Raw genomic sequence first — 15338 nt, forward strand, 5'->3', positions numbered from 1 at the left:
TTTACAAAGTGCTTTACATACAGTAATATCCAACAGCAGCAATAAAATAAAATAGGCATAAAAAGTTAAATATGATGTAGACAGGTACAACTAAAAAAAAAAAAAAAAAAACACAAACCAACAGAGACACAATTAAAAACAGATCAAACTTTTTCATAAAAGTGTGTGCCGAAAAGAAATTATAAAAAATGAAAAATAGGAATAGGGTTGTTCATCAATACCGGTGACTCAACGATTACTTTGCCACAGACTGAGATTTCTGCCTTTCAAAACTCACTTTTTCATTTAATTTTTCTCAGTAGTATCTCTGTAACTTTTACTCTGAGAACATTTTAAATGAGATACTTTTTACTTTTACTTCAGTAGATTTTTACACCAGTGTTTTCTTACTTCTACTCAAATAAAATTTCACCAAAGTAAGAGTACTTCCACTTGAGTAAGATGTTTTAGTACTCTTTACACCCCTGCTTATCACCCCTTCACTGGACGTTTCTATTGGATCTCTGCTTTAATTAGCTACCCTACTCCTCTTCATGGGGAAAATTAGACTTTATTATTTCTGTCAATTACAAGCCAACATCATTCAGGGTTGTTGCCATTCCTACTGGTCACTGATACAGGTCGACCGAAGTCATAGAGATTACTTAATGCACCTTTAAGACGACTCATAACATTAATAGAAACCCATAATGTGCATTACCTTCATGCAAGGAATCATTTTGTAGAAGCAGATTTTTAAAATCTTTAATACCTCCAGTGGAATGAAACACTTTACACACTAAGGATATAAATGAGGTGAGACACCTTTATCTATCCCTAACCTTCCTCATTCCTCTCCCTCCTCAGATCTTCGGCTTCCTGGCTTGCATGTGCTCCATCCTGGCCATCGGTAACGCTATCTGGGAGGTGAAGGAGGGCTCGGTGTTCACCGCCTTCCTCCCTCGTCCTCCCGGGGTGAACGCCGCCTTCTCCGCCTTCCTCACCTTCTGGTCCTACGTCATCATCCTCAACACTGTGGTGCCCATCTCGCTCTACGTCAGGTGAGAGCATGTTGTCTCTGAGCTGCAGGATTTCATTATTTGTTTGGAAATGTAAAAAGCACAAGAAAATCAAGGATACCATTAAGATGAGGACCTGTTTTTATACTAGTCTTATTTTTATTTTTATTTTATTTTATTTTATTTTATTTTATTTTATTTTATTTTATTTTATTTTATTTTATTTTATTTTATTTTATTTTATTTTATTTTATTTTATCTTATTTTATTTTATTTTATTTTATTTGCGCACACATAAAACTGCATAAAATCCAGATAATGAAAAAAATAAAAGATGTGACAGGAGAGGTCAAGAAGCCACAGGTTTATACAACAGACCTCCCTTCAACTTAAGGAGAAAAACAAGCAATAACGAAAAAGGAAAAAAAAAAAAGAAAAAAACTAAGCTAACATAATTTAGAAAAATGCAACAAAAAATAAATGACAACAAGAAGCACACAAACTGAGCAGAAAAATTAACCAATCAGTAGACAACAATCCAATAAAAACAAAGAAATACATGAAAAACAATACGGGGAAAAATAAGATAAAATATATCTATATATCTATATATATATATATATATATATATATATATATATACACATCAAAAAATAATTACAATATTAAATAAAGACATCATGAATTAAATGTGATGTCTTCGTTATGTAATGTAGTTTAGAAAAATCTTTTCTGTCTTTTTGTGTTTTAAACTTCATTGCACTTTAAATTACAGCTCCCTTTTTATGGAATTACATCATAAATCAACAGTAAAACAAAATGACAAACTGTAGCTGATGCTATTGCTACCAGAAAAACCTGTTGGTCACGAGGCCTTGACTGCATATTTAATGTCATTGTTGAATTTAGTTACAGCCTAAAAAAAAAATGAAACATCTACAAACCAGTGCTCTTTTTTCTTTCAGATTATTAGAATAATAACTGATAATCTCCTGTATCTCCTGTCTAAATGCACAGCAATAATGGAACTGAGGGAGCTGTAATTTAATCAGTCAATAAGTTCAGCATTCAGCAGTTTGATGCCAGTGGGTCTCAACCTGGGGCTCAGGACCCCCCAGGAGGTCGCAAGATAATTTTTGGTGGTCACAATATGATTTATAGGATAGGAAAAAAGCATATTTCTCCTATAAAAATTCATTAGACACCCTGACACATTCAATAGACACCCTGTAGCCATTCAGAATCGAGTATTCACCCAGACCATGGTATAACAGATTACATCTCATTTCAGTCTGTATGTCTCTCTGTTTGTTATGTGTGTGAATAGTTCACTAGTGTTTTTGGACCTTTCTTTCCTCTCCTCTGCTGTTCTTTTTTGTCTCCCACATTCGTCACACACTCCTCCATCTCATCTCATCTCTCTGTGTGTGTGTGTGTTGATGTCAGTGTGGAAATCATCCGCCTGGGCAACAGCTTCTACATAGACTGGGACAGGAAGATGTATTACCCCAAGAACGACACGCCGGCCCAGGCCAGGACCACCACCCTGAACGAGGAGCTGGGCCAGATCAAGTACATCTTCAGCGACAAGACCGGCACGCTGACGCAGAACATCATGAGCTTCAACAAGTGCTCCATCAACGGAAAGTCATACGGTGAGAAACTCTGATTATATGTGTAAGACAGCGGTTCTCAACCTTTTTGGCTTGTGACCCCATAAAATGAAGCAAAGCAGAAGCAAAGCATGATTTTGCCTTTTGATTATCAGAGGAGGCCTACAGGCTCAAAACTACTCAGTATTTCACAAGAAAAAAGCAAAAATTACAGAAAAATCTGAAAAAATAGACATGATAATGAATTTTTATAGGAGAAATATGCTTTTTTCCTATCCTATAAATCATATTGTGACCACCAAAAATTATCTTGCAACCCCCTGGGGGTCGTGAGCCCCAGGTTGAGACCCACTGGCATCAAACTGCTGAATGCTGAACTTATTGACTGATTTCGAGAGTGTCGTTTCTCTGTTATCCAGGGGAATTGTTCGACTTTTCTGGACAAAGGGTGGAAATAACGGAGGTGAGAGGAGAACACTGTGACACATGATTGTATTTTTTTGTTAATTCAACTAAAGTGTGTGTCAGTGAGTAAACTCCCTCCTCTTGTTTCTCCTAACTCCTCCCGTGCAGAAGACAGAGAGGGTGGACTTCTCCTGGAACCAGCTGGCCGATCCAAAGTTCATCTTCCATGATCACGGTCTTGTGGAGACGGTGAGAGAGGGGAACCTGGAGGCGCAGACCTTCTTTCGCTTGCTGGCCCTGTGCCACACTGTCATGCCTGAGGAGAAGAAAGAGGGTGAGCGTCACCTAATGGACGTCTGTGTTACTGCATGACAAGTGGCTGCAACAGGATAAAATAATGATGATGACTTTATCTATACAGCACCTTTAAAAACAGAGTTTACAAACAGTTTACAAAGTGCTTTGTCCTCCTTGTCTCCTCTCCTCTCTTCCTTGTTTCCTCTCCTCCTTGTCTCCTCTCCTCGATATCTCCTGTCCTCTCCTCCTTGTCTCCTCTCTTCCTTATTTCTTTTCCTCTCCTTGTCTCCTCTCCTCTCCTCTCTTCCTTGTTTCCTCTCCTCCTTGTCTCCTCTCCTCTCCCCGATATCTCCTCTTCTCTCCCCGATATCTCCTCTTCTCTCCTCCTTGTCTCCTCTCCTTATTTCCTCTCCTCTCCTTGTCTCCTCTCCTCTGCTTTCCTCTCATCTCCTTCGTTTCCTCTCCTGTCCTCTCTCTCTTTTCTCCTCTCCTCTCTCCTCCTCTCTCTTCCTTGTTTCTTTTCTCCTCCTTGTCTCCTCACCTCTCCTCTCCTCCTTGTCTCCTCTCCTCTCCTCCCCCTCTCTCCTCTCCTCCCCCTCTCTCCTCTCATCTCCTCTCCTCTCCTCCTCGTCTCCTCTCCTCTTCTTGTTTCCTCTCGTCTCGTCTCGTCTCGTCTCGTCTCGTCTCGTCTCGTCTCGTCTCGTCTCGTCTCGTCTCGTCTCGTCTCGTCTCCTCTCCCCTCCCCCTCTCTCCTCTCCTCTCCTCCTTGTCACCTCTCCCCTCCTCCTTGTTTCCTCTCCTCTCCTCCTTGTTTTGTCTCTTCTCCTCCTTGGTGCCTCTCCTCTCCTCTACCCTCCCCCCTCCTCTCCTCTCCTCTCCCCTCCTCGCCCCCCCTCCTCTCCTCCCCTCTCCTCTCCTCCTGGCAGGAGAGCTTTACTATCAGGCCCAGTCACCTGATGAAGGCGCTCTGGTGACGGCAGCCAGAAACTTTGGGTTTGTGTTCCGCTCTCGCACACCGGAGACCATCATGGTGGTGGAGATGGGCCGACCGGTGACCTACGACCTGCTGGCTGTTCTGGACTTCAACAACGTCCGCAAGAGGATGTCAGTCATAGGTGAGAGAAAGCAGAGCTGAGGGACATTTAGAAGTTTATTAAAGCTGTGCCAACTTTCTTCCTTGTTTCTTCTCTTCTCCTCCTTGTCTCCTCTCCTCTTCCCATCCTCTCCTCTCCTCTCCTCTCCCCCCCTCCTCTCCTCTCCCTTCCTCTCTTCTCCTATCCTATCCTCTCCTCTCCTCCCCCCCCTCCTCTCCTCTCCCTTCCTCTCCTCTCCTCTCCGCTCCTCTTCCCTCCTCTCCTCTCCTCTCCTCTCCTCTCCTCTCCTCTCCTCTCCTCTCCTCTCCTCTTCCTCCCTTCTCTCCTCTCCCCTCCCCTCCTCTCCTCCCCCTCTCTCCTCTCCTCTCCTCTCCTCTTCCCACCCCCCCCCCCCCTCTCCTCTCCTCTCCCCTCCTCCCCAAGCAAGAGGTTACTGCTTGAAAAATCAAAACTTCAATACCCAGAAATCACGTAAGGTGTATTTTTAGTGGTTATTTAATGTTGTACAGATACAAATAAAGGTGCCTGGAACCAAGATAAGCATTATCATTTTAAGAACAATTAAGTTCTTAAATCTAACATCACGACTCAGAGTGACTTTCAATCTGATCTCCAGTGCGCAGCCCGGAGGGAAAGCTGACTCTGTTCTGCAAAGGAGCCGACACCATCATCTACGAGAGACTCCACCCCTCCTGCAGTAAACTGATGGAAGTTACCACCGGACACCTCAACGTGAGTGAAGGGCCGGGTTCAGGGGTCGATTCAGGAGTGAACTCATCAATTACAATTCAGTTGAGGAACCGGAATTGAAAACCTACAGGAAACAGGAATTGAAGGAAGTTGAATTTAATTCTGTGAAATTCTATGAAATTCCATGTTTTTTGTTGTTTTTTTCTTACCACATATCTGAGATTACACGTAATAATAATAATAATTAAGTTTATTTGTATAGCATTTATCAAAAAGTTACAAAGTGCTCAAAATAAAAGGAATAGTAATAATAGGATTTTTTTTTTTTTTTACTTATTTTTTATTTGGTTATTTCTCACATCCCCTTTTACATCAAAAATATTTCAACATAGGTTGACAGTTTCCTTTACAAGGGGTTACAATTTTTGTAGAGTTTTATATCCGAACAATTCAACATGAAAATATGTGTATAAAAAAATTAAATCAAAACAAAATAAAATTATAATAAAAATACTGAAAATAACCAACATAAATAACCCAAACATATCAAAACAAAACTAAACATGGGTTATATACAAGTTCACCTTACACAGGCACACATATTCAGTCCAGTATACATAGGAAAATATCCATATTATTTATCAAAAAATAAAAAATAAAATTCCCTGTTTATTTTGTCTCTCTTTAAAGAAGACGTAGAAGTATATGTTCGTTCCGTTATCAATAATAATAGGAATTTACCATGCATTCTCAATTCAGTTCAGTTCAACCCTGGCGATTGTTGAATGGAGATTGTTTTTTTCCCGATATGAATGTCAATATAAGACAAACATGTATGCACAAGTTCTCTGTGTGTGTGTGTGTGTGTGTGTGGTTAACCGCTCCAAACTATGTAAACGGAAACAGGAGTACGCCGGAGACGGACTCCGCACGCTGGCTCTGGCCTATAAGGACCTGGATGAGAGCTACATGGAGGACTGGAGGAAACGGCACCATGAAGCCAGCACCGCCATGGACGGACGAGAGGAGAGGCTGGATGAACTGTACGAGGAGATAGAGAGAGACCTGCAGGTCGGTTCACACAGCTGATACCTCAGTCAGCCTCTTTTTTACATGACTGATCGGTTGGTTGAGTGATTTTACTGATGGTGTGATGGATTGACCTATTAACTGACTGGTTAGTTAGTTTGTTGGTTGGTATGTCGTTTGTTTGGTTGCTTGGAAAATAAATTAATATATATCCTGCAACAAAACACATTAAAGCCATACCACTTGTTTCCAGTATGCTTACAGATGGAGCACAGTGAATAATGAACGGAAAAAAAAAAGAATATCAACAAACAAAAAGACAAGAAATGATAAAACACTGCATCAGACCAAAAGAAAGATCTAAGAAAGAACGATCTAATACACAGACAGTAGAACCAAATAACTTTCAAGTTAAGTTAAACTTTATTATCCCAAAAAGGGAAATTCATGTAGCACTGACTCAGCACATATACTTTAAAAAAAAGCATAGCGTGGCTATTTGTTTAATAATCATGTGTTAGTATTTGTGTGGATTTTACTTCTGGCTGTGATATAGCTCCATATGATACAAAGGAAACTTTTTGGCAAACTGTGATGGGCAACTTTGTATTGCCTCACCGCTGTTGCTTTAATAATAGAAACATTTTATTTGTGGGAAACATTTGAAGAGGATTTTGATCATGTAGCTGACTTGATTGCTTTTTGCTGGTAGTGCTGCTCATGCATATCGCTCAGATGAATTCCTCTTTGTATTTCCGCCCTGTGCTGTTGTGTCTTTAGCTGCTGGGAGCGACAGCTGTGGAGGACAAGCTGCAGGACGGCGTCCCGCAGACCATCGAGCAGCTGGCTAAAGCTGACATCAAAATCTGGGTGCTGACTGGAGATAAACAGGGTGAGAGTCACATACGTGTATAGAGATGCACAAGGACACATGTACATAAACACATACACACACACTCAGACGTGGAGAGGAACTAAGTACATTCAATCAAGTACTGTACAATTCTGAGGTACTGGCACTTGACTTGAGTATTTCCGTTTTGTAAGACTTTATACTTTTCCTCCACCTCATTTCAGAGGGAAATATTGTACTTTTTCCTCCACTACATTTATCTGACGGCTGGAGTTACTAGTTACTTTATACAACAAGGTTTTATATGCAAAACACACGATAAGCTCATAAAATATGTTGCATTGTTAGAGTTTAAACTCCCCAACAGTATATGGAGCAGTTAGACCGACAACATTAAAATACTTCTTACAGTTTAATGCAGCACTAATTTAACTCTCTGAAAGAATGAGTACTTTTACTTTTGATACTTAAGTAAAAGTATAGAAGTATTAGCAGTAAAATGTACTTAAGTAAACTTTTGAATGCAGAACTTTTACTTTTACTGGAGTATTTTTTCCATTATGGTGTTGCTACTTTTAGGATTTGAGGACTTTTGCCACCACTGCACACACTGAATCTGTTTCATGCCCACATCTGTTTAGTAAATGTGTTGTTTCATACATAGTAGATACAGATAGATACACATGGAGCAGTGAGGTGGCAAAGCAGGAAAAACATGCAGCAGGATAAGCATTCTCATTCCTCCTCACACTCATTCCATACTCTTGTATTTTTAATTTCAAACCACACATTTCAGATGGGTGAGATTATACACCAGTGAATCATTTATTTGGTATTTTTGTTTTCTATCATGATGCCAGACATTTTGGCTTTTACCTAAAATGGTAACAATTACCAACTTTGTTTAAGACCCCATGAAATGAAAAATTACTTCTTTTTTTTTTTTTTACTTTTTGTCGATGTTGCTCGACTTAATGTTCATCTATTCACCAATACAGCCCAAAAAAATGACCAAAAATGTTGATTTCTAGAAATTTTACATCAAAATGAACAGAGTGTGTGTTTCTGGTAAACACCACATTTCTGTTGATGACTCATCCTTCACTCGGGGGCGGAGACAAAAACCTCCATCCAATCAAATTTTGATAACTGTTGGAATTATTCCCCCCACCCTCTGCTGTTATTTCCCAGCATGCTAGTTCTCAGTTCAGCTGCAACAAGGATGAAGGAGTGTGTTTTTTGGCTGCGCTTCACCTTGACATCTGGACACGTTGACATGCCCTCTTCCTCAATATCTCATTAATATTCAAATAAGCCCCTCCCGCCGATGCATAACTTTCTGTTTCATTCAGAAATACGTCAATACACAGAAGCAAATCGCTCTCCATGTCTCTTCATGGGGTTTTTAACAGCCAGAGACTGGGAGCAGTGCTTGCTTGCTAGCTGTAAATGCCCAATTCCTTGGTTGGCCTCTGTATTGTATATCTGTCTTTTTACCACTTGCCACTATCTGATCTGAAACATATTGATATTTCATTCTATTTTATTGATGTGTCAGCCTACATGGGCTTACAAGACACATCCATACATCCTGTTACGAATAAACTCAGGTGTCACACAAACACACAAAGTGGATGTTTTTTCCTATAGGCTTTACAGATGAACTGTGCCACATAAACAGCACTTACTGATGTTTTGAGACAGAAACGGCGGAGAACATCGGCTATTCCTGCAACATGCTGAGAGAGGAGATGAAGGACATCTTCGTTGTGGCGGCGAACACAGCAGAGGGAGTGAGAGAGGAGCTGCAGTAAGTCCAGCAGACACAACCGAGCGGCAACACATGAACTGTAGGACCTGCTGGTCAGAGGCCATCACAGTGTACTGAATTTAAAATGGTTTAGTACAGTGATTCTCAACCTTTTTCATATCAAGGACCCCTAATGTAGTACAAATTAGGCCCCCATAGCCCACAGAGACCCAAATCTGAGAATATTTGTATTCAATTCAATTCAATTCAATTTGATGATTGTAGGTAGAGAGATAACTATGGCCAAAATAGTCTACATTGTATTAACTTCTTGTAAATGAAGTAATGGTGAAGTTTAACAATTCATCAATTTGCTGGGACCCCCTGGAACAACCTCAAGGACCCCTGGTGGTCCCCGGACCCCACGTTGAGAACCACTGGTTTAGTAGGTAATTCTCCTTACATCCGGATACTGAAAATGCCAGAATGCTTTATTGCTTTCTGGGTCTGATTGAGCATGCAAGAAATTAGTTGAGTCTAAAATTAGCCATAATGGTGTACGACATGTAACGGGCCTCTGTATTGTGTGAATATAATGTGTTTTTTTTGGTGTTTTTTTTACTTTATTGCCATTAACACACATGAACAGGCAATTAACATTACAAAACAAAATCACCTTGAGATTGGGCTTCACTTGACATACATGCACATGAAATGACACCGTACAGAACTAGAACACACACAGATCTACCTATACATATACCTACAAAAATTATACATCTAAACAATAAAGTACAAGATTCCTAACTAAGGTAGTCAATAAATGATGTCCATTTTCTTATAAAAAATAGGCAGTTTTAGTTGTAGCTGGGTCATGTGTTCCATCATGTAAACATGTTTGACTTTTTGTAGCCATTGAACAATCGTGGGAGGGTTAGACTTCATCCAATTAATAGTAATTATTTTTCTTGCAACCATCAACAAAATATGCAATATATAACACTGGTCTGTGGTAAACGGGTCTAGGGGAATGTCCGTTTCCAGAATTTTCTCCATTTCTTCTTTGACGTTTTTCCAATATGTCTGTATTTTCGGGCAGTCCCAAAATATATGAGTATGGTCACCGACCATACCACAGTTTCTCCAGCATTTGTTGGTAGAACTGTGTTTAAAGATGCAGGATGTCAGCAGGGTCCTAAAGGAATATAATGTATTTTGTTGTATAATTTTTGATGCTGTTCAGGAGCAAGTGAAATTTTGATTTGTTATTCCCACCATTCGTCCGTATACCCAACACCAGAATTTCATTTGGATAAATAGAGTGAATGTCCAGCATCTCACTTGGGGAGGATGGGACGCTTTTCTCTGTTGCAGCGCCACTTTGCTTACATAGTGCAGCTTTAAGAAAGAGTTAGGGGGATTTTTAGGAGAAGGCTGCTGAATGAGACCTAAAATATCTGCTGCAAAACTGCCACAGGAAAGCGGAAGGACTAATTAAAGTCTATTTTTAAACTCATTAAACTGTCATTGGCAAGTTAATACTGGCTGTCAGTTTTACCAGACACTTTGGCAGGTAAACCGTCTCATCTTCAATCAGTCGTCTCTATTCCAAAAACTACTTTGGCAGATAATGATTTAAATTGTGAATGAACTAGAGCCTGTGGCCTGCTGACGCGTAAAAGACAGTTTCATGCCTTATTAACAAGCCACCCGACCGTCTCCCCCCTCCCCCCCTCCCCTCCTCCTGCGTTCAGGAGTGCGAGAAGGAAAATGTGTCCAGAAGCACCGGAGGAGGCGACTGTGATAGAGGCCCGAGCCGGCCTGTTCTGGCGTCTGAAGACAGAGACTGTGGAGGATGAGAAGGTGGATGGAGAATACGGCCTGGTTATAAATGGGCACAGTCTGGTAAGAAGGCTTTTTCCACACATATTACCATTTTCAACTGCTGAATCAACTCACTATTTGTCACCCTTCCAGTCTCCATCTTACTGCTTTTTGTCATCACCTATCTTCTCTTGCTGTCACTGTCTCTGTTCTGCCTCTAAGAGTTTGCTCATATTATTCTGCTTCTTTCTTTTTTTGTAGAAAAAGCGCTGCCTCAACCACATTTTGTTTTGATAGAAAAGTGGGTCACACAACACACACTTTGTTCATATCACGACTAACTGCAGTAGCTGCCGTTATCAGCAAACAATACAATTGTCAAACACTTAGCAGAAACTCCAACAACACACCCAATGTGCTCCATACTGACTCTTTACAATCAGAGTAACAGCTACTACCAATTTTCCCACTGCTAATTTCTCCATATTTATTGTTTTGCACATGTTTTAAATGCTAATGAATGTACTGTATGTTTTGTAATGCTGGACATTTTTATTTGTTAAAAGCCTGACCAACGACAGTGGTTGCAAATAGTTAGGATACACGTTGCTTAAAAGAAATATATTTTCTTTCTGGCTGTTGTTGTAGACTGTCAGCCAGTGTTGCCAACTCTCTTTGAAGAAAAGAAGCAACTGGCTGCTCAAATTGTTGTTAGAAGTCACCAGATGACGTCACATCCTAATTTGCATATGAATATATTTGCTGCACTGGAACCTGCTCTCCTTACTCTTAGCAGAAGGAGGGGGCTGCACTGTGTATTGGAAGCGCTGTCTGTGAATCCTGTAGTCTTTTCTGGATTACAGTAATGTGTGTAATGGCGGACATAACCCTAACCCTCATTTTGTCACCAAATGCTTTGGGGGTTAACACATTAAATGTTTTCCCAGTGGTCTGAAAAAGTAGCTAAATTTGTCACTAGTCTGTCACTTGTTGCCTGGGGGCTCTGAAAAGTTGCTGAATCTGGCAACACAGTCACAACAGTGGCAACAGTGCTGTCACTGGCCTACATACTGTAACCGCCTCATCTTTGATTGATCAGCTCACAAAAAAAGCGCTCGAAATGTTCTCAGCTTCAGAAAGCGCTCTGCTCTGCCTGAAAACACACCAGGCAGCACCTTTCCAAAGCGACTGCTCCCTGTTAAAGGTATAATATGTAACATTTCCGCACTAAAATATCTAACAACGACTAGACCTATGTTATGTATTTTTCTGAGTTGTGTACTTACATTATCCCAAATGTTTCCAACAATGTTCAAACCCAGAGAAATCCATAATTTTATTCAAGGTAATGGTGCGTTTCATTTGGTCGCCTGTCATGGCGTCATATCCCCTTTACCCCCTAACTTCCTGTCATGGCGTCATATCCCCTTTACCCCCTAACTTCCTGTCATGGCGTCATATCCCCTTTACCCCCTAACTTCCTGTCATGGCGTCATATCCCCTTTACCCCCTAACTTCCGGGGAAACACGGGAAACATCAGACGATCCGTCAGAGAGTGAGGAAGGAAGTCGGCCAACTAGCTAGCTAGCCGCTCTGTTGTTTTTTTCATTCTATTGTTTTTATCGCTCACTCGTGACGGATCACGATTATTCATTCCAGTTTGCTGCGTGTTCTGTCGCTGAAGCTGTCCCCGTAAAAAAAACTCCCATGATCCCACGCTACTTCATGACGTCATCAAGACTACGTCTTTTGTTATTGCTTTGACTGAGAGACCCCTAGCGGCAGAAATTACATACTGTGTGTTTAACTGGTAATAATTTATGTAAAAAGGTATTAGCAATATGAAAAAAAGCAGAATAACAGTCATATTCTCATCATCTCTCCCTTCTCTGTACTCCTCCCACACCACACTCTCCCTCCCTCCCTCCCTCCCTCCCTCCCCACTCCCCTCCATCCTCCTCCATCCATCCATCCATCTCATCCATCCTCCTCCTCCCTCCTCTCTCACCCCCAGGCGTTCGCCCTGGAGAAGGAGCTGCAGCTGGAGCTGCTGCGGACGGCCTGCATGTGTCAGACGGTGATCTGCTGCAGGGTCACCCCTCTGCAGAAGGCCCAGGTGGTCGAGCTGGTGAAGAAGTACAAGCAGGCAGTCACTCTGGCCATCGGGGACGGGGCGAACGACGTCAGCATGATCAAGGGTGAGCTCAGCTGAAAGTACAGGAGACACTACAGTAGACCACTGGTTGTTCGTGAGGATGTGTGTCGGATGTGTTTATTTTTATCTTTTTTTTTTTTTTTTGTACGTTGTAATGTTTCAGCCTTATTGTTTCTTCGGTCTATTTGCAGGCCGTTACTGTTTTCTTTGGATGTATAAATGTTGAAAAACATTTTGGATAGCCTCGCACTAAACTTTTTCCATCTTTCAAAAATTATATAACTGTTTCTTAATTATAACCTTCAGATACAGTGCTAAAGGAGCAATAGTAGTGAATATCCAGTCTCTGCTGTGCCATGTGTAGTGTTATTTTAAATAGATATTGCCTATTCCCATGAAAATACAAAATACATTTTCATGAGCCAAAACTGCTTGTTTTTATGGTGAATATTAGTTATTAGTTGTTTTTTTTTATTATTTTATTTTGATATTTTGCCCATTTCCCAGTAAGCTTATGTTGAATTTTGCCACTTAACCAGCTCATAATGTGATAAAATGTTGCTCTTTTGCATTTTTGCCCTGGATTGCTTAATGAATGATAAATCTTATTTTAGGGATTCTGCTGCTTATATGTTTTTTTATGTGTTTGGTTTTTATCTACAGTGTCTGTTCCATGTTGTTTTTACCTTTTTGTTTACCTGACACCATAACCATTTTCCCTTTGGGACAATAAAGATATTGAACTTGATTGAACTTTTGGACACACCGGCTAGTTGATTTGGCGTTCAGACCATCCACCAACTAGTCATCCATGAAAATATTGACTTTTGCACATCTCTAGATCTATATGCTGCACAACTGTAGACCTGGAAAATGCTGAACAATGCCGTTGCTTGGTGTGTGAATCCTCCGACACACACACCTTAACCCCCCCCCTCTCTATCTTCCTCTCCTCCCCCCCCCAGCTGCTCATATCGGAGTGGGTATCAGTGGTCAGGAGGGCATGCAGGCGGTTCTCTCCAGCGACTTCTCCTTCGCCCAGTTCCGCTACCTGCAGCGCCTCCTGCTGGTCCACGGCCGCTGGTCCTACCTGCGCATGTGCAAGTTCCTGCGCTACTTCTTCTACAAGAACTTCACCTTCACCTTCGTCCATTTCTGGTACGCCTTCTTCTGCGGCTTCTCTGCACAGGTGAGCGGCACATTGGGGAGGAGAAAAGTATTATGAGGCAGCATACGATGAACACAGGTCTAATTATTAGGATTATATAACACAATATAATGGGCTGTGATACGCATAATGTGAAAAAATGCATTCTAGGGCAGCGAATCTCAACCTTTTTCATATCAAGGCCCCCTAATTTAGTCCACATTAGAGCCACGGACCCCCATTTGATGAGATTTTGTCTCTCTGACCCAAATCTGAGAATATATTTATCGTTGGATATGATTTTGTCCAGAATTCCATGACTATCTGTATTGTAGGTAGAGAGATAACAGTGAAACTATGATCAAAATAGCCATTCTTCTACATTCTCTAATTGTGTTAACTTCTTATAAATTAAATAATGGTGAAGTTTACAATTCATCAATTTCCTGGGGACCCCCTGGAACGCCCTCAGGGACCCCTGGTGGTCCCTGGACCCCACGTTGAGAACCACTGTTCTAGGGAAACTAGTAGCCTAATACATTTCTAACTGATTCACACCAGATTCATAATACATTTCACTACATGTACTTTCCAGATGTAATTATAATCTAAGAATAGTGCATAGTACATTTATTATATGCTTACAATGTGCTTATAATGCAGTTATGATGTTTCACTTCACTTCATGTAAACTATTTGTAAAATTGATGTACTCCTTCACAAGTATGGAAAATTAAAAACATAGAAAAAATATGAGTATACATTAAAGTATACAGTAAAGTATACATAGAGTACATGAAATAAAGTATACATTAAAGCAGCTGATAACACGTTACAGGATTTCTGGGTATTAAAGTGTAAATTTTTCAATTCGTCAGTTGCCTAGTGCAGCTTTACTTGGTACTTTGGATAAAACTGTCCACCAAATATCATATGTTTACAGTACAAGTATTCACACATACATATAGGTGTATATATCCTTTGTGTATATTTGCCTGATGAATGTTGTTTTTGTTGTTTTTACACACAGACAGTGTATGACGAGTGGTTCATCACCTTGTTCAACCTGGTTTACACGGCTCTTCCTGTCCTTGGCATGAGTCTCTTTGACCAGGTAAGCTGTTGAGTCTTTACACTGCACCGCTCTAAAACTCACATACAACGTTTTTTGGTTTAATATCATATAATTTATTCTGTGGAACGACCTGGCTGAGGACTGGATCAGGCTGCCAGTACTGTTTCCTCTTTTAGATCAGTCTTAAAAACTCACTTTTCTGATTGCTTTTGATTAATTTGCTTGTTTTTAATCTACTTATATGAAGACTGTCGTCTGGCTTCTGTTGTGTGTTTTTATTCTTAGCTGTACAGATTTGATCTTTTCTCGTAAAGCACTTTGTAACCTTGTTTTGAAAAGTGCTCTATGAATAAAGTTATTATTAAATTAAGGTATGGAAGCCCATTCCCGCCACTTAATAAAATGAA

The 15338-nt window shown here is 40.6% G+C and overlaps 1 protein-coding gene across 1 annotated transcript; it reads left to right on the forward strand.

Annotated features, from left to right (window-relative positions):
• Positions 1-441: 441 nt before the first annotated feature.
• Positions 442-14970, forward strand: LOC139640397 (phospholipid-transporting ATPase ID-like; the record flags this gene model as incomplete). The annotated part of the gene is made up of 14 exons (XM_071514597.1): positions 442-458; positions 847-1040; positions 2445-2653; positions 3031-3074; positions 3185-3350; positions 4240-4428; positions 5024-5139; positions 6004-6168; positions 6907-7018; positions 8684-8789; positions 10484-10634; positions 12569-12752; positions 13675-13898; positions 14887-14970. Coding segments are annotated over 14 exons (1961 nt in total), but the record flags the coding sequence as incomplete, so codon positions are not given.
• Positions 14971-15338: the final 368 nt, after the last annotated feature.

This window comes from Centroberyx affinis, unplaced genomic scaffold (genome assembly GCF_046629955.1).
Source record: "Centroberyx affinis isolate AG114_WGS23_722 - 3 ecotype Tasmania unplaced genomic scaffold, CSIRO-AGI_Caff_v1 ptg009331l_1, whole genome shotgun sequence".
Classification (NCBI taxonomy): Eukaryota; Metazoa; Chordata; class Actinopteri; order Beryciformes; family Berycidae; genus Centroberyx; species Centroberyx affinis.